At 52.1% G+C, this 21,729-nt stretch overlaps 1 protein-coding gene and 1 long non-coding RNA gene across 2 annotated transcripts; one reads left to right on the top strand and one right to left on the bottom strand.

Moving 5' to 3' along the window:
• Positions 1-5,027: 5,027 nt before the first annotated feature.
• NOCT (nocturnin) lies at positions 5,028-13,408 on the bottom strand. The gene is made up of 3 exons (XM_055701981.1): positions 13,106-13,408; positions 7,384-7,653; positions 5,028-6,294 (listed from the first exon to the last, which is right to left on the bottom strand). The coding sequence occupies exons 1-3, from the start codon at positions 13,287-13,289 to the stop codon at positions 5,459-5,461; spliced, it is 1,290 nt and encodes a 429-aa protein (XP_055557956.1). The 5' UTR covers positions 13,290-13,408; the 3' UTR covers positions 5,028-5,458.
• A 282-nt stretch (positions 13,409-13,690) lies between these two features.
• Positions 13,691-20,413, top strand: LOC129734861 (uncharacterized). Its single transcript, XR_008730422.1, has 2 exons — positions 13,691-13,884; positions 14,538-20,413. It is a non-coding gene; the product is annotated as an uncharacterized LOC129734861 (long non-coding RNA).
• Positions 20,414-21,729: the final 1,316 nt, after the last annotated feature.

The following is a 21,729-nucleotide window of genomic DNA, read 5'->3' as shown; positions in this document are numbered from 1 at the left end:
AGCATTTTAAAACCCACATTTATAAGTCTTCTGTAAGAAATCCTTCTCTAAATGGCTGTTACTTGGTCATGTATGAAAGAGCCGCTGTATCTCAGTGCGGAGTGTCTGTCTGGAGTATTTGTAGTCGAGACCTTTCCAACACCTAATTTAGATACACTGGAAGTCAAATGGGGACAGACTTTTCTTGGAAATAGATAAGGATCTCCAGCTGATGGTCTCCTTATCTTAAGTTAGAGCCAAGACTTCCATCGTGTAACAGCAAAACCGAAAGGATCGCAGGCCCCGTCTCGGCTACTGGTGGCAGGCTGCTCGCAGCAGCTCCCGGGCGCTGCTGTTGCTGTCGGTGCTGTGTCTTGCTACAGAACTGGCGATGGCCGCCTGGCTCTCGCCCCCGGCCACCCGGCGAGCGGCACTGGAGGACGTTAACCAAAAGTTTGTTAAGCGTTTTGAGAACCTCAATCTGTACGAGGATGCGCTGTAACTGAAATGGAAAGGGTTCTTAACCCGGCTTTGAGCAGTAAAAGAGTGTTTCTATTAACCTTCCCGTGTGTGCCTTTGTATTCTTCTCTTTTGTGTTTGTACTTCTAGCTAGCAGCTAAATTTAAAAAAAAGACAGGTTTTTTGTGAGTCGGGGATTCCAGCGGGTCCGTTTTAAGCACAGCTCTCCAGCGTTGCTTTGCGGGTGCGTGGCTCCTCTGAGCTGTTCCGAGGTCCCGTTGTTCGTCAGAGGTGGTATGTAATCCGGGTGACAAGCCGTGCTCCTTGCAAGAGGCAGCCTCTCCCTGGGGGTTTCTGCAGCTAAATGTCGGGGCGAGATTCCCACCCGTAACTGAAAGTCTGGGATTGTTCTCTGGCTCTCTGCAAGCTCACTCTTTATCGTGGCTGCTTTAAGCAGATCTAAGCAATTACGATGGGGGCAAGAAATATTTTTACTGGTGGTGTTGGAGGATGTGACTTCAGGAGGAGGGAGCTTTGGTCAGGTTTGTAATATCTGAAATGGGCAAGGGGACAGTAAAACACTGAAGAAGTCCCCAGCTATACTCCTAGACTTCTGCAAACTGTTGAAAAACGCATTTTGTCCATGCGTCGAAGCAGCACTAGGTTTTACGTGTGAAACGGGTGGCTCATATAGAAGAGTCCAGGCTTAATTTCTCCTCGGCAAGTGTAGTAACTTCTCTAGATGTGTGAGTGGAATGAAACTCTCATGTGAAGTGAGCAGGCTTTGTACAGAAGGCATTGAAATATAATACAGCCATGGTACCACGGATTCTATAGATGTAAACACCAACACTTATTTTTCAAATTACTATTGTAATTACAGGACAGACAGGGTAATGCTGGGTAATCCACAGGGGAAAAGCTAACTGTTGCAACCCAGAATAAAGATCTGAATATCAAAATTTCTGGGTTGTGGCAAGGAAAGTTGAAAGGGGAATGCTATCCCAGAGACCGGTCTTTTTGTTACTGTCTCTTGGACAAAGCGCGTCTCGCTTAGCAAAGGGTTCTGTGCCTGGATGTAACCCAAGGGATCTGGGCGGAGGGTGCTGTGGGGAAGGCTGAGATCTTGGGAGCCTCTGCTAATTGATTTAATGAAATTTAGGACTTTGGAGAATTACATCTGAGCTGATCGAGGATCAGTGAGCCAGGGGCAGTCAGGAGTTGATAAGAAAGCAGAGAGGTGTTTGAAGCCTCGGTTCTTGTTCACCTGCCGTGTGCAGCAGGGGTCTCAGTGACGCGTGAAGGTTGGCGCAGCCAGAACAAGCTGAATTCCATTTCTGCCTGGTAGAGCCAGTTCAAGTAGCGGGTATTAAGCTCATTAAGTGAAGAAGGTCCAAGTGATGCTATCTACTGCTGATCTAATTGTTCTCTAGGAGAGATAGCGTTTTAATAAGCTTGCAACAGCTTCTGCCTTTCAGCAAATTAATTAAGTGGGTCATTTCTTCCTTTAGCTAGCTTGAGGGTGAGGGAAAACTGTCACTGCTAAAGCTAATGCAGCTTTTCTTCAAGATTAGAGCAAGGGATCTGTTGAGACTTTTTTTAGCCTTGGTGTGCTTGTAAGGCAGAAGGCCACAAGAAGAGCTTTGAAGACATTTTTTACTGTTAAGAGTCATACTGCTACATAGGAAGAAAAAAAAAAAAGAAACCCTTCCTGCTGCTTCCTATGAAAAATATTCAGTGTACTGGTATTTATAGCAGGCAAAAGCATTTCAGTGCTGCAGGCCTGCCTCTTGCTGCATAAAACAAAGCAAGAGCAATATTTCATTTAAGTTTTCCAAAAGAGCCTGTCTGCAAAATACATTTTTATAGCAAGTACTGGAATAAAAGGGCGAAGCCGACTGGGAAGTTACCAGATAATTTCTGTGCCATGTCTACCTTTTATTAAAATACAGCAGAAAAGGGTTCACCGTTACGCTGTGGCAGGGGGGTGTGATTTTCTGAGTGATAACCTAAGAACTGCCTTGCGGTGGGGAGAGACCCCAGCCTGTTCGCAGTCATTCCACCCTCCCCTCCCCTCCCCTCCCCTCCCAAATTACCCTTTAAGGACGTGAAGCGGTGGACATCCACTGTCACATGTCCAGGGTGAGATAAGAATCTCGGCCCTTTCCACTTTGGAAGAGCTCTGCAAGGATAGCAATAGCATACAAATCATGCTGCTCCCCACAGTCTGGTTTCTTTTTGTTGGAGAGTGAGCGTTGAAAGCAAGGGTCTGAGTAAAATGGCATAAGAACCTTCCAGATACTAAATATCGTCACCCTGGGAGAGTGATGGTGGGAGTTTCATAGCTGTGACACTTTAGCTCCTGCTGGTAAAGCAAAGTGTCCCGTAACGGGTGCTGTGGCTCTGTGCCCTGGCAGTGGCGGTGCAGTACCACGCTAACGGCCACCCTGGGCTGTCCTTAGGAAAACAGAGCTGCCTGTGCAAAAGTAAAATGGAAATTAAGGGCTTTTTGTTGTTGTTGTGGGTTTGTTTGGTTTGAGGTTTTTTTGGGTTCTGGGGTGGGTTTTTTTTTTGTTTTAAATACAGAGCTGAATGCAGTATTGTCCTTGCTCTCAAGGCAACGCACATTTTCTACCACAAGTGTAGTTTCTTCTAGGAACTGCCTACAGGGTCTGAATGGAAACTCCAGCTTCTGGTGTGACTTTCTGTGGTAGATAAGCAAGGATTTGATTTATTAAAGGTGCCACGTGTTGCTTTTAGAAGTGTTTAGCTACAGATGACTAGATATCTCCATTAACGGGCAAGTGGATTATTTCTCCTCCTCTCAAAGACCATTTGAGGACAGAGCCTAAGAGAAGATAACCCTCAAGGAGAAGCACTGCATCTCCCCTCAGAGAGCAATTGAGGGCAGCCAGCACCATGAACAGAAGAAGCTGTCTAAGTCTAGCTGGTGTGAAATGCTTACAGCAGCTCAAAGGTCTGCCTTTCTGTGGGGCATCAGGAGCTCCTCATCCCTGGCCCAGAATCTCCCCGAAAGGAGCCACCCCTTCTGGCTTCCAGGGACACAATTTGCTCTTTCTGAAATGCCAGCTGAAGGAGGCCCTGGCTGGCAGTAGTTGATGCCACATCATCCTGGGAAGAGCATTCACCAAGGAAGCCAGGCTCCTTGGTTGTAAAATCCTTTCTGTCTGCAGAATTCCAAATCCACGCTTGCTAGAGGAATCTGTCATCCCAGGCTGGTTAGAGGGGCCTCAGCTCTTTGCTCAGAAGCAGATCATCGCTCTCATTCCGCAAGTGTCAGGAACACACGCAGAGCATGTTACAGCTGTGCACCACAGCACTTCACACATTTGCCTGAAAGGGAATGTTTGTGTGGGAATTTGGGACTTCTGGTGGCCAGACTCTGCTTTGCTACCAGCAACGCAAGTACAGTAACTTACAGGTTGTGTGAAACACCTACCTTGGCATTTCTTGCTCTTCAGATGATGTTTTAAAATACAAATACAGCTGTCTGTTGTGCCCTGTTTGGGCACTTCAAGTTTGAGAACGCACTTGCCGTGAAAGCAAAGCAGCCGTGCCAACTTTTAAAATTAGGACTGCAGGGTCAGGGGAAAGAGGTCTGGAGCAGGTGGCGTCACCACTGCCTTGAAGCTTGAACAGTCAGTAGCTGAAAGAGATCAACTGCTACCGACAGGGAAATGAACCAGATGGCAGCAGAGAGACATAACTTTTTTTTTTTCCAAAGACTTTTATTAATAAACACTTTGAACACTTTACTATGGGCCTTACTCTACATGGAAGTACTGCTTTATTTCTTCTCCCTCATCTTTTCCAGCTATCTAAACGTCAGCCCAACTCCAACTGTTGTCTCTCTTCCCTCCTCTCTCCCCACCTCATTTTCCAGCATAGTGGCACATTTACAATCCATATATGCAATACCAATGAGCGCTACTCCATGCACCAGAGTTACTGTATAGCACAGCCCTGTTGTCGCTTGGGTGCTTCGCCAGAGTTGCCACGGAGAGAGGCTCCTGAACACTGCTGCTGTATGATTTCAAGTCAGATGCAGGATCACCAGTTTCTCTCAATAAATAGATTTTATCTTCTAACAGGTTCCAGTGTAGCTTTAGATTCTGAAGATAAATAAAATGAAGTCTTTCAACATAAAGATTGGCCCTTTACAGAAACAGCAAGATTGACAAGACTACAAATTTAAACCATTCAAGTAATACTTGAAGCAGAGGAGGAAATACTCCCTGGTTAGGTGTTGTCTGGAGAGGAGCACAAAATAAACAAAGGTAATGGTCACTGGGTATACATACCTACAGGCCATATGTGCAACTGACACATGCACATTCATCTGGAAAAAGGAGGATATTGCTGTACGATGTGGTTAGCCTGTATTTCCTCACTTGCTCTTACGGGAGGGGGTCCACCTCACGCTGCACTATTATCCATTCACTTTTAATGGAACAGTCATCTCAAGTCATGTAAGAGTGAAAAGACACGCATGAGCTTAGATTTGTTCATGTCTAAACTGCATTAAACTTCCTTCCTATTGCAACAGAAAAGACAGAACACAATCCCACCGGGTAGTCGAGCCTCGTTCCCTTCAGTACTTGCACAAGCTTAACATGAAATAAATTAAGTCAGCATGCTGTCAGGGCAGGTTGTTTTACAAACACAAGTGTTTTGATTTAAATACTAAGGCCTCCGCATTCATTAGAGGATTAAATCCTTACGCATGGGCGTTGGTGAAAGGACAAAGCTCATTTGCCTTCTGGTTGTCAAACCCTGACAGGGCAGGAACACCGCGACGAGAACACCCACTCCTTTCTTCCTCCCTCAGAGGCTCCAGATGAACAAGTGCTGAATGGCAAGTGCAACTGCAAACAAGTGCCCATAATAACGTTTAGTCAACAGTATTTCCTCATCCTTCAACAGCTTCCAGCTTCAAAAGTTTTCTCTAAAATAAAATAGTGAGTTAAGACACTGCAATACCAGGTGGCATTCCAACGCATTACAGCAGTCTGTCGGGGTCTTGATTAAAACTAAAGTCACACACCAGAGAGAGGTGATCGGAAGGGTAATTGAACGATGGCAGCCTGTTGGGCCCAATCTGCTCTTCAGTCAGCAAGCCCAGGGCTGAGTTCACATTCAAGGCGTGCTGGGAATACCAGATATAATCCAGCGTGTGCCGGCACTCTCCCGAGGGCCGGATCTTCCAGGTGGTGTATGGGGGCTCCGACTGCCCGTCAGGGCTCAGCAGCTTGTATGCGCTGTTCAAGTTGAGGCTGGAGTTGGAAAATTCTCTGTAGACCTCCTCAGTTGGCTCCGCATTGAAGTCTCCACAGATGATCAGAGGGATCTTTGCACCCTGGGTAATACTCTTCAGGTTCTGGAGGAGATCGCAGCCTTGTGCGGACCGAAACCTCTCCCAGCCGGTGCAGGCTTTCAGGTGAGTGACAGCAATGCAGAACAGTCTTCCAGTTTCATTGCACTTCAGCGTCTGAGCTATGGCCACTTGGTTGGTCTTCAGCTTCATGGCGGTGAGACGGATGTTGGCGCTGTTGATGAGCTCAAAGCGGTCTTTGAGGAAAAACAGGGCGCAGCCATCCGGCCCGTTGTTCTGCTCCACATCTAGGCACGGGGACCACGGCTTCGGGAAGAAAGTACACTGGTAGCCGAGTCGGCTGAGGAGCGGCTCAAAGGTATCAAAGTAGTGGTCGACTTCTTGCAGGCACAAGATGTCAGGCTTGTACGCAAGGATTTCCTCCAGGATGAGGCACTTCCTCTCTTCCCATTTCAGAGCTTCCATAGGGCACTGAACAAAGTTGTCTTTGCCTTCTCCGAGAGCTGAAATCGGCAGGAAGGGGGGGGCAATAAAAAAAAAAAATTAGAAGTTACCAATAGCTAAACCAGGCTGTCTTCCTCCAGGTTTTGCAGAGGCTCTCGGGAGCCAGCTGCCACCGTGCAGCAGCCAGCGGCTGCTTGCATCCCCGCATGAGGGCAGGCAGCCTGTCACACTGCAAGGGGTTATAATGGGGGGCAGCACGAGGCTTTTGTAATGCTTTGCTTTCCCTGTACAACCCTGCACATCAGTTTACATGCAGGTGATGGGTATTCCAGGAGCAGCTGCTGACTTCAAGGGTGCCAGGCTTGCCAATGGGTGCGAGAACCCCTTCTCTAAACACTGAAGTCTCTCCAAAAAACTCAAGTTCCCTTTACAGATACAAGTTAAAGAGATTCCTTCCCCCTGTTCCCAGAAGTCACTACACTGTGGCAAGTGCTTCCACATGTGGCAGCCACAGCTTAAGCCTGAGGGAAAAAAAAAAATGCAGTGGTATAGGAGTGACTTAACTGCAGAATGTTAAGGCAGTCGGTCCCTACATGGGGGATTTCCCACCCCAAAAGACTTTAAGATGAGGCTGTTGCATAAGTCAATTTACAAACTTGATTTTAGGGGTCTGAGGAAAAAAAAAAAAATCAGTTAAAATTACTTTGAAGAACTAAGAATTCCTGTAACACATCTGAATCCCTGAATAGTTCACTGATAAACTAATTCGAAAACTCTACAGAAGCTTTATGAAGAACAGAACTTAGTCAAGGATGAGTCTTTTTGGGGGGGTTGACAGCTACCTAGAAGTGACAGGTCACAGTATTTTGAAAACACTGTGTTCGGACAGGCATTCAGCGCTATCCTTGGCATCACAGTTGCAAGGAGACACCTTTTTTCCTTTCCTATGGAACAGAAGGCAAGCCACTATTTCAAGCGCTGAAAATCTCCCCGCCCCTCGGTCAACTTGTGCCTCGTGTAGTTCACCTCTCCCCCTTTGCTCTGCCAGTCCCAGGCATGCCTAACTACACAGACACCGCTGCATTTAAAGGTTTTCATTGCTGCATTTGACCTCAAGGTCACACCTTGAGCTTAGAGGCAGCTCCTACCTTGGGCAAGGATGTTCCACTGCATGACCCGAATAGGGCGGTGGTTACTGGCAGTGTTTTTCTTCAGGTCCACAAAGTTCCTCTGAAACCGGGGTGGCCGTTTCTGCAGAACAATCTGACATTCCTCCAACAAATCCTTGGGGTCTATAGGATCCAGCCGTGCTGAGTCTGGCTGCTCCAGGCAGTCCTGGTGCTGGGACACGGCACTGCTGCTCAGCGTCTTGGCGAGCGCACTGTAGAGCCGACTGGTGCTGTTTCCCATGGAACACACTGGAAAGGAGAAAACGGTGTTAGAGACAACCACCATAACTCTTCCCACCACTTAGGTGCCTTACGGATAACCTCATTACAGTGCCAGCAGTTGATGGTTTGTGCGGGAGCCTGTTCCTGCACCCGAGGTAAAATAAGGATACAGAGACAGGGTTAGTTCTGCCCACAGTCTCCTCGTGTTTTGCTTCATCTCAGGGGCTGCTCACCCCCGCAGCACGCAAACGGGCCGGTTTAAGAGATCGTGCAGGTGTCTTCTAAGGGAAGAAAGGAGTCTTTCATCCAGAATAGCAGGGCTAAGATTAACTTCTGCATGTCTTGTGGGAAACAGAACAGAGTGTCCTTTTCCCCTCCTCACAGAGGAGAGAGCCCAGCAGGGAGACAGATACTGCCTGCTCCTTATTTCGTGTGCAGTTTGTCTCGGATGGAGATGGCACCTCACAGCTGGACACCCTCTGCCTGCCGGGGCTCCCTCCGGGCTGCAGCACAGCGAGCACGGTGACTCGTTCCCTCAGGCTGGTATTTCATAGGAACCTCGACCCACGGCTTCATTCACCCCAAAAGGAGCAACATTTTCACGAGCGCAGAGCGGCCAAATGCTTCTGCTGCCTTAGACCTGGGGATGTGGAGCAGAGCAGGGGGTCTCTCAGCTCCCCTTTGTGCCCCTCGCCCTCCTTTCTCCCTTCGGCTCCTTGCTCCTTCATGCTGTGCCCCCGCTCGGCAGCTTCCAGTGCACCCCATGGTCCTCCCCAGGCCCCCACAACCCCCTGCTCCCTCAGCCGTCTCAAGCACACCTCCCGCAAACCGCCAGCTGTGCCCCAGCCCCCCATTAACACAGTCAGCCACCCTCCTGGCCCCGTGTCTCCTACAGGGAGGTCCGTCCCCCCCTCACTGGGCCACAGCTGCCACATGGGGAGTGTGCATGTGTCCCCCACTGTTTTGCCCTTTGGCTTACACGGAGTTAGGTGCAGCCCTCTTCCCTTAGCAGGGGTCAAGCAGCAGAGCTGTTCCCTTTCAGGTGGTGGCCCTCTAACTATCATGCTATAAAATACCTCCTCCTTCCCCTTCCCAAGGGCTCAACCAGTACCACCAGGCAGCTGCAAACGCCCCGAGGCTTGCTTACTGCAAACACACCCAAGATGTGAGGGCTAAGGGCCAGGCTTCTGGGTAGCCGTGGAGGAGTTTGCCCAGGGTTCATGATATCCCTCCACACCTCTGCAGCAAGTCTGGGCCACATGTGTCCCAAGGTCCCTTCCAACCCTTCCTCGGGGGGGGCGTTTTGCTCTGCAGTGCCACCCTTGCCACAACAAGTTGGCGAGAACTTGAAAAGAGGCTGTTTGTGCTTTTCCATGCTCGGCGTCTGCCCCAGTAGCACTCCTGGACACTTGATTTCCCTTCAAACACGGGCAGGAAGAGCAGTGCTTGCACCACAGCAGAGGCCACACTTCCAGAGTTTCATGGTTACCTCAACTTATTTCCCCCTGAGTGCATTTTGCAAAGGTAATCTTGAGCAAAAGAATTTCAGTGTTGCATTGCTGTTGGCCCACAGCAGGTTTTACCTAAGTTTATTTGTACCTTGGAGTTACTTAAAAACGGAAAAGACTTGTCATTGCACACTCGCATCTTGCAACAGGTTTGGGGTGCCACCCAACACATCTGCATGTTTGGCCTCGGGTAGCCCAAGCTACAGCATTATGAGTCATAAAAGCTGGTGACAGATGTACAATAGTGACAGACCTGGCTAGAGGGGAAGGCAGGAAGACGGAAGCCCTAATACTTTAATAAACATACTTAGAAGGAATAAAAGAGAAAAGACAGACTCTGCAGCAGAAGCCTCACACCCTTGCCTTTTGGAAAATGGGTGCTTTCAAAGACACTAAAAAAAATTGCTGCTCTAACATATGCTTTGTATGTGCAAGCCAGTGAAATAGTGCCTCTGAACAGTTCTAAAAAAGTCATAAACTGGGAATTGGAATTAGACATCTGATGTCTCCCTCCACCCCCACCCTTTTAGTTAAAGTACCAGGAGTTCCTCAAACTGTGATGTGAGCTTGGGCTCACAAGCATGAATGTCCTTCTAGGAGAACAGTGTTTAAGGTGCTTCAGCTTTTGCAGTCTTTTAGTACACAATTCTTGTCAAGAAGCCAAGTACTGCTGAAGTAGAAGAAATGCCATTTAATAAGGAGGGAAGCTGGCCCAAACATGAAACCCCCTAAGCAGGACCCTGACACAGCTGTGAGGAGGAGCAGGGACGAAAGCACACTGGTTACAGAGGGTCCAGCTGACACACTACCAAAGCTGCCATGCAGAAATCCAAAGAAGTCTATAGAGCTTTTAAGGAAAGCTCCACAGGGAGCTCCTCGCCTGTTTTTGGGGCAGGTACCAACCCATAGTTAAGTGCTGCAGCTGAAGAGAAGTACACAGTGCTTTCTGCTACCCGAGGGATACAGTCAGCTGCTGAGTACAGCCACAAGCCCTGCGCAGCTCTGCCCCAGAAGCACGCCCTGCCCTTCCCTCCTGGCACAGCACTAGCCAGGCAAGTGGGAAGCCCACATGAAGGCAGTGCCCTCCGCGCAGCCCCTGCCGCGCCATGGACGAACATGGCTCTTGTAGGGCTCTCCGAAGTAATACTAGGGAGTTGTTCTGCCCCAAGAAGCAGACAGCAAGAGCCTAGGCTGCTCACTGCTTGTGACCTGGATCAGAGGGAGGATGTTGAGACAAGCAAGGTGCAATGCATCTGGAGCCAAAAGTCTACGCTACAGCTCTGAGCAGCTTATGTCTGTTAGAGCAGGGTGAATTCTAAGTTCAGTCATGCACCTGCCAGCTGCAAATGAAGCCAGAGCATCATCTAAACCACATCACCCCTGGGGTTGTGGATATCCAGCTTTTTACGGGGAGTCAGGCATAGCCTAACCCACACAGGATGTGGTACAGCACAGATCTGACAGCTTTAGATTAAGTAATACCTCAGGAAAGAAAAAGAGCTGCTGTTTTCTTTTGAAAGCCCAGGGAAGGTTGCTGGGCTTGGGCTGTAAATCAAGGGCCTGGGCTGTAAATCAAATGCTTTCAGGCCTCCCGTAGGGGTCTTGGGAGTCTCTGGCTGAAGGGGCACTCCTGCAGGAAGACTCCAGCTTAGGATGAGTGATGAACTGCACAAGTTCTTTGTCGCCAAAGTGCCTGAAACCACCACAGCATTGACTGGACTGTTCTGCAGAACAGGGGCCAGACCAGCAACCTGAACACTGAAACTCCAAACAAAACCCATTTGTTATTTTTTCCAACGCTTAACAAGTTCGTGGCAGCGAGGCAAGTACAAGGTCACCGTTCTGAGATCCTTACAGTCCAAGTTAAATGACCTGTAACTTGCTGGGATAATGCTGCTGCCAGTGCTGTGACACCGTGGTGCTGGTGTACACAGAGGAACAAGTGGACTCCTGAGCTTGCACTTTAGCAGCGAGGGGTGAACACAGAAGCAATTCTCATGGTGCGATGTCACAATAGGGAACACCAGCTCAGCAATTACTATACAAGGTGCTTAAAATAATAAAAAAAAAAAGTCTTCCTCCCTGCAAGGGGGGTGTCTCCACGCAGTAAGGGCAGGGAACAATTTACACTGTTCATTAAACTTCAGAACAGGGTGCAAAGTTCAAGGTCTCTTATGTCATCCAGCAACAGCACAGAAGATAAACTTCTAGCATCTCAGGCAATGAGCAGTCACAGACTTTATTTTAAGGACTTTGCTTCAAAGATAAGGGCCACAGCATGCAGGCAGACCAGAGGACTGTAGGGAGTATCAGAGCCAGGGCCCTTAACTTTTGAGTAAGGCAAACAGCATTCTGGTTTCCCTTCCTTTCATCTCGTGCCTCCCAGCACCGCTTTTGGCTGAGAGCCCCCACTTGGTTCACCACAGGGATTTCACTGCCAGGTGAACGGCTCCACAGCACCTGCAGCCCAGTCAGTAGTTACACATCAGCCTCCACAGCAGAGGCAGCCAGCAGCAGCTGGAGATGCCCTCCCTGCAACCCTCATTCTAGAAGAAACTTGGCAGACACCATCCTCATGTGACAAGACCTGTGCTGCAGGGTATCATACTACATGTACAGCCTTGTTTGGGCCAGCAATGGGGCCGCAGCCCTGCAGCACCTGCATTCAAAGCAGCAGTTGTTGCTGTTGCTTTGAGTTAGAGTCCCGATTTTGGCGCTTACGCCAGTTTTACGTACAGGGAAGTCTGGATTCTCATGTGGGAGTTAGGAGAGCTTGGCACAGCAAGGAAAGTGCTGCTTAGTCAACAGGCAGGACCAGAAATAGGAGGGAACCTCAAATCCTGCCTTAAGTAATACACAAAATCAGTACTTGGCACAAGCTCTGGAGATCCTTTCCCCCCCACCCGTTAAAGTGCTCTGCTCATGGGCTTGACTCTGCCAGCTCGCAGGCACATACACATAAGCTCCTCTTCCCCGTAGCAGCATGAAGCTTCAATCCTCCTGTTTAGCATCCTGGCCTGGCTTCAAGAGGAGGAACGGCAGCACCCTGCCCCAGCTGGCTCGTCCAGCCCTCCTGCAACAGCGCCAACAGGGAACCAACACACATCGCTCCAACCCCAGCAGAGGACGGCAAGGAAAAGTAGATCTCCTGCACGCCAGGCAAGTGAGACGGCCTCGGCTGCTGCATAAAGCGTGCTGGACACATCGCCTCTCCCGCCAGCAGCAGCCTGGAGGAAAAGCAGCCGCTTCCCTGGCGTTCACCGGGAGCCTGTGCTGCAGCTGCGCACATCTGCCCACCGGGAGAGGCGAGCCGCTGGGCAGGAGATGTGGCTCGAGGCTGGAGCGGGACTGGGGGGTCCCGGTGGGCGCATTACCCCACGGCGCGGCGGGAGCTGCGTGCCAAGGTGCCGGCGTGCCGTGACCTCCCGGCACAGCACACACCCAAGGACATGCGGTACCTTGAATGCTTTCCAGGTCTCGTTTTAGGAACGGGATAAAATCATTTAACGGGACAGACAAGCAGGAACGTGATGGCTTCGCACAGCCGCCTTCGCCTGCCCGAGGGTCACTCGCGCTTTTCCCACTCGCGGTCTCCAGTCGAAAAAACCCACCGCCAGTCCCGTTCCCCGCAGGGGGCAACACGCCGTAGGAGGGCTCGGCCAGCCGACGGGAGGCGCTTGGCGGCGGGACACCGACCCGCCGGGACACGGCAGGAGCCTGCGCCCGCCCCACGCGGCCGACCCCAGCCCGGGCACGCAGCGAGTCCCGCCGCTGCCGGGCCCCGACCCGTGGCGCGGGCCGCTTTGCTACCGGGCGCCGCTCGCCGTCGCCTCCCCAGGGAAGCCTGCGGGTACCGCCTGCACGGCCCCGGGGATGAGAGCCCCGGTGCTCGCTCCGACGGCAGCACCCGGCCCGCCTCCCGGCAGCGAGCGCTCCCAGCTGGGCTGCTTCCTTCCCCGCCCGGTACCCACCTGTGCGGGGCGAGGGCCCCGGGGCGGGCGGCCCACCCGCCGCTGCTGCTGCCCGCGGGGCGGCGGGGTCGAGAACCGGTGGGGAGGCGCGCGGCCGCGACGAGGGCAGAAGGGAGGCGGAGGCAGGGGCGCAGCAGAGAGCGGGCAGCGCCGAGCAGAGGCAGCGCGCAGGGCTCTGGTACATGCTCCCGGCGAGGCGGGCGGAGCGGGACGGGACCAGACGGGACACACAGCGGCTCCCACGCCCGCCCTGCGGAGCCGCTTATAGAGGCGGCGGAGCCCCGCGCGGCCGGTACATCCGGCACCTACCACCCGCACCCGGGGGGGGGGGAGGCGCGGACACACCGCGGGCACCGCCGCCCTCCCCGAGCCCGCCTGCGGGGAGCGCCGTGTGCCGCGGCCGCTCCGCGCCTCCCGCTGCCGCGGGCCGGGGGAGCCGCGCCGGGAGGGCCGCGCCCCGCGGCCGCTCACCACCCTCCCGCTCCCCTCTCCTCCCCCGCCCCGCGCCGCGGGATGGTCTCGCCCGGTGGAGTTTTTCCGCTGGTGACGTCAGGGAGGGGCGCGTTGAGTTCCCACGGACGTCACGGCGCGGGGGTTGGCGGCCCCGTGACCGCGCTCCCCTCCCCCGCCCGGCGGGCTGGGGCCGGGGCCAGGGCCAGGACCGGGCCATCTGCGGCCGTGGGTCATGGGGCGCCGGGGCTCCCTACGCGTGGGGCGGGCGGCGAGGGGCCGCCCGGGTTCCCAGCCTGTCAGGCGGGAGCGGGGAGGCGCCGCGCCGCGTCAGGTGCGGAGGGGCGCCGGGCAGCCCCGTGTCTCCGGGCCCGCGGGAGGGGACGGGCAGGGCGCTCCGCCGGCGGGGCCGCGTCACGCGCGTCACCCCCATGGGAGCCCGCGAGGGGCTTGGTGCGGGGTGACGGTGGGGCGAGGCCTCGTAGCGGGGGTCCCGGCCCGGGGGGGGCCTGGCGGGGGCGGGAGGGCCCGGGGCGGGCGCGCTCCCCTCAGGCAGAGCGGGCCGGGCCTGCGCTCTCCGGCTGAAGTCGCCGCCTTTTCGCTGGACTTGCTGCGCGATGGCGGGTCGGATAAATCGCGGAGGCCGCTGCGGGAGGAGGGGGCCTGCTGGGACGGCGCTGCCGCGGGAGCGGGCCCGGCGGGCGGCCTGCCCTTACACTCGCCGCGGCCTCAGGCCTCCCCTCACCCCCCCGGGCCTTCTCCCTCCCCAGGGGTCTGGGGGCCGAGCCCCGCTGCCGGTCCCTGTGCTTCGGTGCTTCTGTCAGGGTGTTCGTTCCAGCTCGCTGCCTGCGGGGCGCAGGGCGATTACAGCGGTCCTGCAGAGGCAGGAGCCGGGTCACCTCAGCTTGGGGGGAGGCTCAACCCAGCAGAGGTCGGGTTTTGGAGAGGAGCTTAACTTTGCTATTTTTCTTTGCACTGCCAGGATCAACGACTTGCAGGCAGCCCTCGAGGGGATGTGCGACCTATTTCTAAACTGCCGGTGAAGGAGATTTCGCAGCCCCTCAGAGGTCCCAGGAAGCTGCGGCTGCTTTTGTTGGGCATGTGTGCGTGTATGCAGAAAAGGGAGTTTTGCCCTTGCTGGGGACTAAGGCGGCCTTCTGGGTCTGGAAACAAATGCCAGGTGTTGTCAGAAAGGTGGGACTCTTTTTCCAGTGGGTTGTTGCTCTGATATGATGAGAGGGCAGCGTAGGTGCTTATCTTTCCTAAGTGTAACAGCCTATCCTGCTTTCCCCAGTACAGGAAAGTGATTGCATTCTGTCTCTGGGAGACGTGAAGAGCAGTTGATTGTTGCCTTTGTTCTAACAGCCTTTTAATCTGCTTGAAGACTGTTTGTCATGGGCCTACTGGCCTGTTTTTTTTTTTCCCTCCTAGAAAAAAGAGTTTCTTCGGATCATGTCTTCTAAATCTTTTTTTCTTACTGCTTTCTCCTCAAGCTTCTCCTTGCCTGACCCAGCTCAGAAGTGAGGTGCTGCACTTCCCTGCTGCATCCCGTGCACAGCCTGCTGCAAATTTGCCCTTCTCTCTTCTGCAGCTGTGCTGTGTTAACTCTCCATGCCAGTAACAGACATTTGTATTTGTCATTTGGCATCTCTGCTGGGGCAGTTCAGATTTTTGTAGTACAAGGGTGCCCGCAGTAACTTTCCTCCCTTTCTGAAGGCAGGTGCATCGTTTATCTTTCTTCTGTCACCTGAGAGCACTCTTCTTGCCTGGATTTTGGAAGGTACTTGCTAGGGGTTCAGAGATGCCTTGGGAGAATTTCTAGAGCTTTCTGGTATGATGGAGATACTCGTTAGCTTTTTCTTCTGCCTGTTCTCTGCTTGATTTGCTTCCCTACTTCAGACTTGTCTGTGTCTGTCTCTCATTTCTAGAGGTGGTTTTGATGCCTTGTACCATTCTGATGCTTTGAACCCTCTTGGCTCGGAGGGATTTCAGTTATGAGCCATGCTGATTTCATCCCTGAAGGCTTGTGCTAACCTATTATTCTCATCTGTAATTTCATCTATCTATCATTGTTCCTAATTTCCTCTCCAGTCTCACAAGCCCTCTACTGACAGTGTTTTTCTCTCTACACTGTTTTTCTATTAAATAAAGAGAGTAAGTTGGAACATGTGTAGAGGTACTGCAGTTTCAAAGGTGGGTCCTAGAACTAGGTGCATAAACTTAGATCTGGCCATGGTAGGCTCACCTACTCCTCCCTAAGCAAAAAGTTTAATACTTTAATGATCTTAAATGAAGATAATTAAAGAATGAGATAATTAAATAACATTTTAAAGGTAGGTAATTAGTACCCTGCTAACTTCTTCAGTTTTGTTTTCTGTAAAGTGAAGCAGTCATGCTGCCTGCTCTCGACAGAGATCTGCTAGCACTGGGGGCATGGTGGAGAGGCGGTCAGAGAGCTGCAGAGGGACGGCTGGAGCTCACTTTCTTTGCTTTCAGACACACTGACCACTCCTTGCAGCAGACCTCTCAGCTCTGATTCATACCCTCTGTGGTTTCAATCTGCATGGTAGAGACGAAGGCTTGATTGCCATGCAAAACTCTGAGCCCTGGTTCCTTGCTGACCAGACTCTGTGCCTGACTGGACTGGGCTGGTCTCAAGTCTGGGAACACTTACCCAGAAGGGCAAACTCATGACTAAGAGTTTATTTCCATGCCTGTTGTGCATGATGATCTGTAACCAGCTTTTTTTTCCCCCCTTTCTAGAAGACCAGATGCTTCTGGAAGGATCGAGTGGTTGGTGATTAAAGTAATACATGAGCTAGCTTAATGCCCCTGCCGTTTCTGTTGGGATTTGGCTAGGAAAATACGTAACAGCAGTGGTCTTAGGGATAGGTAACACAGGTTTTGTTGTATTTTGTGCCACAACACTGCTGAGAGATTACAGACTTGGTGACGGGGGAGCTGGTGGTTGACTGTGTGGTTCCACTCAGGAGATGAGGCAGCTGGGCCTGTGTCTGAGCTCCGTGTCCTCAGCTCCTGTCAAGCAGTCACTGATATTCAGGTGCGTCCTAGCCTGGTGGCTCTTGGTTCTGCTTCTCCTGCTCCATGGGAAAACCCTTTGCCCTCCAGAGCTGGCCGCTTGTCCTCCCTGCCACCACTCCCAGCCTCCTGCTCCAGCAGGTTTCAGGGAGCTGCTCGCTGCCCAGAGAGCTCAGCGGTTAAATAACTAATGAATCAGAGGTATGATATGTTTATTACTCAGTTTATTACGCTGATGATTTGAGTAGCTGAGTTTAGGCCAAACCACCACCTCATGACCTGCGAGAAGGAAGGAGAGAAGGTTTCCTGCTCCCTGCTGTACTGAATGTGCTTTTCTCTGCTGTTTTGGGTGCTGGCTTTCCTAAGCCGTGTGTGACCATGCCAGTGTGACAATAATGACGGTGGTTTTGAAAGAAACAGAAGTTACTGACGATGCACAAAGCTGTTTTGCACACTTACTGCTTTGTCCCTGGGATTTGGCAAGAACAGTGATTTAGCTCCAAAGTATGAATCAATGTTTGCTTGGCGTCCCTCGGGGTGATTCAAAAGTCCCAATAGCCTGCCGTAGAAAATAAAATCCTTCTGAAAATAGAAACGAAAGATGCAATTAATTTTAGGTACATGTGACTGAGAGAAAAGAGAAGCTTCTTCTGAAAGCAATCCCATGCACATCTGGCTGGTGTTTCCACTAGCTGGAAGCAGTGAGCAAGGGGAGAGAAGGAGTCCACACCAGAGGCTGCATAGACTGCAAGAAATGCTGTTTTAACTTTTTGACCTGGTCTTACCCTGGAGATGCTAATGTTTCAAACATCCTGGTCAGTGGACATTGTTAATCGTTTTCCGATGCTGTGGAAATCCCAGGCCCAGCAGAACTGTGTTACTTATTAAAGAACATATACATATGACTCACGTTTTTCCAGTGTGTAGTAAAACCAGTGACTTCCACAAACTCCGCTTCCTTGTGATTAATAATGAGCTGAGGATGATCTTTCCACCGCCTTGGTCAGGCAGCTCCTCCCAGCTGGTCATCCTTAAGCCAGGAAAGTGCTTGTGCTGCCTTTGGTGCTGCTGCCCTAATGCTCCCAGCATTTTCAGCTTGAAAAAGCATGATCTGAAAGGAAACTATGATCCTGGGGGAGATGGACGCTAATGACTGAAATACCGCAGTGGATTAACAGGAAAAAAAACGTGGCAGTTTGCCTCTGCACAGGGCGGATGGCTGTGAGCGCTGTGGTTTCTAACTTCACAGTGCACGCACATCCCAGCAGCTTCTGATTTCTCCCACTAGTGAAGCCATCGATAGGGGTGGTGGCTCCTGGCTACTTTTTCGTGGGATGCCCCTTTGCCCTGCCCACATCCCCAGGAGCCCTTCACCTCCCCACCGTTGCCCTGTTGTGGGTCATCCTCTCTCCCCAGGCAGCGGGGCTGGAAGTGCTCGCTTGCTCTCACCTCAGTTTTGGGCACCTGGGAAGAAGCTGGGAGGCAGGACTCGGTGGCAAACATGGGATCTTGGTAGGCTTAAGGAGGCTGCCCCAAAACAGGTTCACCTGAGGTGACAGCAGGGCAGAGGATGGATGTTTGAAATGGGCAGTGTTGCTATAGGTAGCTGAGATGATGGCTTTCCAAGGCACTTGGCTCTGATTTCTTGAGAGTGTCTCAGAAAGCGGAGCTTTGCCACTTTAACCCGGTACCTGTCTCACTGAGAAATAAGTAGCAGTAAGTGTGGGCAGCAGCTGGTAAAGTCTTCCACACAGCTAAGAAGGAGAGGGGGCACGACAGCGGCACTTCTGACATCTCCTTAAGTAAACACGCATGTCGCTTTGTCTCGGATATGAATGTGCACTGCAGGTGATTAAACAGTGTACTTCATATTTAGAAGTGGTTGTCTGCCTGTTGAGTCAAAATTTCCAAGACTTCTATATGTGGCAGCCAGCTATTGGCTTGACTTGCTCAGTAACTCTCTGGATCCACTTTCTGACACCTCATAATTTTTGGAATAATTATTTATGCTCCAAAGACCTACTACCTAGCTTCTTGGGGCAAAGCCATTTTAATTTCCTTTATAATGCTAGCGACGCTGAAGGGAATTGGTGTGTAAATAGCTTTCCTTAGAGCCACTGCAGCTGCTGGTGCTCACCTGTGTCTGAGGAAGGGGAGGGTAATTCATTGCTGTTTAGCACACAGGGGAAATAGTTCTATTCAACCCTTTGTCTGCTGAGAGACAGAAATGGGCACATTGTCCATTTAGGACGTGGGTGTGACCATCAGCGTTTTGGTGGTAGCTTCTGAACAGCTATCAGATGCTGACATGATTTTCAGAGGGCTCTGGAAAGGTCAGGCTCTGCAAGGCCTGGCAGGGCTGCCATGTCCCCCTGACCTGCTGGCAGGTACTGGAGCCCTTGGTGATGCAGGAGCCGCTCACCTGCCTCTGCCGCGAGCACGAGCCAGGCGGGAGGCAGGTAGGGTGAGCGCTGTGAAAAGCCTGGGGTTTGCACAGCAGCACCGAGTGATGCTTTTCCAGAGGCCAGGTCGGCGGAGGTGCTGACCCTGTGGAGCTCCTGGTAGCAATGTGCTTTCTGGCACATTTAGAGGCAGGGGGAGGGGGGCCAGGGCTGCCTGTTAGCCTGGTCACTGCACCTGATGCCCAGTCGGAGGTGGTCTGCAAACCCTGCTGGTTGCCATGAGCTCCAAGGGGCAGAAGATGCAGCCTCTTTCCCAGTGACTGTGTTGGGGGTGAGAATATCTTAGGCTAAGATAAGGAGAGTTTTCTTGGTGTAAGCATCATTTTTCCTTCCTTCTTTCCTTCCTCTTCAAGGTGCAAGCAGACCTCTTTTGGGAGGAGTGTGGCCTCAGATTGGTTTAGTGTCTTCCATTGTGTTGGAGGAAGCACAAGTTTTATGGACAGGTTGCGGAGGACTTTCTTCCTACCCTCCCCTTGTGTTCCCTGCCTTGGGGAGATCTGGCTGGGATCCACTTCTCTTCCCCCTTTCAGCAGGTTGCCAAATGATGTCTTTGATTCCTGCACCATGAAAACAACCTGCAAGCAGAGGCTGAAATTCTGGCTTGCCGGGGTGGTGAGCCTGAGCTGGGAGGAGAGGGGAAGAGCAAAAAGGTCCATGCCAAAGAGCTTTAACTCTAGTTTTTGTACAGTTTTGAATTATTTTGTTATAAAACCGCACTCTGGCATTGCTAAGGGGTGGCAAAGGAGCTTCCCTGCTCCTGCCCTCAGGCACTGGCCATACAGCTGTTGTCTGGGGTGGAGACTATCTGCCTGGCTTTAAAGGTCTCTGCCAGCCGACTGCGGCGTGGCCCCCAACAAACCCTGCCACTGGGTGTCTCGGCATGTGTTGCATGTGCAGATGGTGTTGCACATTAGCAGGCTTGAGACTGAGAAGTGAGGTGTGATAGGGACCACCTGGGGACCCAACCACCCCACCACCTGTCTGTTGAAGCCCTCCAGATCACCCGGGGTCCAGTTTCCAGTCCCATCTGAGCAGGCTCAGCTGTTTTTCCCGTGGTGGGGGCACAATGCTTATACCCTGCCTGATCTAAACAGTTATACATCGGAGTCCCAGAGTTTTCCTGAGTAACTGGATTTCGGAAGCTGTTCTGCAGATCACGCTTGGGGTATTTATGTACTGAGCTACATTGCAGCTGTTTGGGCTCCTCTTGAAAAGCAAGGTGATGGGTACTGATGGAGGGCTATTGTCTCTGGCATGGAGGTGCTGAGGATCCTTGGCTGGGCACTATGCTTCTCACGTAAAATGATGTTAATGTTCATCTTGGGAAATAAATACAACTTCTGTTTGTCATGCTTTATTACCCTGGTTTCATGGTACCTTGGCATTGCGGCAAATGAATGTGCTGGTCATCAGTTTCCAGACAGTAAATTTGTAATGGAAGAGGGGCTGGAGCGGTGGAGCCGGCAGCCAAGCCCGGGCTGGACTTTCTCCTCGGGGGTGTGCTCAGCCGCAGCACGGTGGTTGGGCTGCCCTGGAGGCAGGGCTGCAGGCAGCTCCCACCACCTGGCTGGCACCCAGCTCTGCCCCACGTCACTGGGCCTGCTGGTTGTGCAAGTGCCCCTGTACTGGCGTGCCCTCCCGATGGCTTTTGTAACATGGCTGGTGGGGCTCTGGGGGTGCTTCACCCTCTGCCCCACCAGGCGCCCTGGGTCTCCTCGGCATGAGGCTTTGCTCAGCAATGACTGGCCTCGGCAGGAGTGGGGAAGCCTGAAATTTGGGCTGGGAAGCTCTTGGCGCTGCCAGACCCACCAAATCGGAGACTCCCTTTTGGGCATCTAACAGGGTTTTAGGCTTTGTGCTCCTTCTGCAGTTGCACGTAGCTGAGCATCCCCTGGCCCACTGCCCTGGGCCGGGCCGGTGAGCTGCCAAAGCCAGAGGTTTTGCTGATCCCCACCGTGAGGGCAAGGTTTGGTAGCTGGCAGCCTCCCAGGTGGCTGGCTAGGCTCTCGTCTCTCACCAGCTGTGCGCCGGAGGGGTTGCTCTGCTGAGGTAATGCGAGCAAGTCATGGCAAGTGCCACCTGGGCTGTGCCTAGAATAAATTTTGCACCCTGCAAAGATCTTCTGTGTATTCAATAGAAAGTTCCTCTGTGAATTTCCTACTTGTAATGCATCAAACATAGATTTAATTATGAATAGATGTTGTCCTTCCAGGGCAGCTTTATGAGACGTAGAAATGCACTTTTCCCTCTGCAGGTATGTGCTGGACTTTGGGTGAAACTGCTGCTGTTTTCCTCGGAGAGCAGCTGGGCTTTTTGAATTCATTATATTCTAGTGTCTTTCATCGAAAGAAATTCTAATTTTACCTCTGCATCCCAGGGATATTAGGGGGTTGATGTGGGCTCTCAGTAATGGAATTCCAGTAGCTCTCGTTCTAGAAGACAACTTATAGAGAAAGGCATGGTCAGATGCTGATCCCTGCAGCGTGAAAGCATCGCTCTGCCCGGCACGGCTGGCTTTGGGGGAAGTACAGGATCCCTCCATTGCCATATGTCAGTCTCCCCAACTTCTCTTCAGCCTGCTTCTTTCAGTGCTTTACCGTCCTGGGGCTTGGTGTCTCACCACAGCTCAGAGCTGATGCCACCTCCACCTCCTGCTTCTGGGGATAAGGCATG

Source organism: Falco cherrug, chromosome 1 (assembly GCF_023634085.1).
Source record: "Falco cherrug isolate bFalChe1 chromosome 1, bFalChe1.pri, whole genome shotgun sequence".
Taxonomy (NCBI): Eukaryota; Metazoa; Chordata; class Aves; order Falconiformes; family Falconidae; genus Falco; species Falco cherrug.
This window is presented reverse-complemented; position numbering and strand designations above follow the sequence as displayed.

Coding starts and splice junctions, on each gene's coding strand:
- NOCT (XM_055701981.1), bottom strand. CDS start 13,289: ATGTACCAGAGCCCTGCGCGCTGCCTCTGCTCGGCGCTGCCCGCTCTC. Junction 7,654..13,105: donor GGGGCCCTCGCCCCGCACAG/GTGGGTACCGGG, acceptor TCTCCTTTCCAG/TGTGTTCCATGGGAAACAGC. Junction 6,295..7,383: donor GTGGAACATCCTTGCCCAAG/GTAGGAGCTGCC, acceptor TGCCGATTTCAG/CTCTCGGAGAAGGCAAAGAC.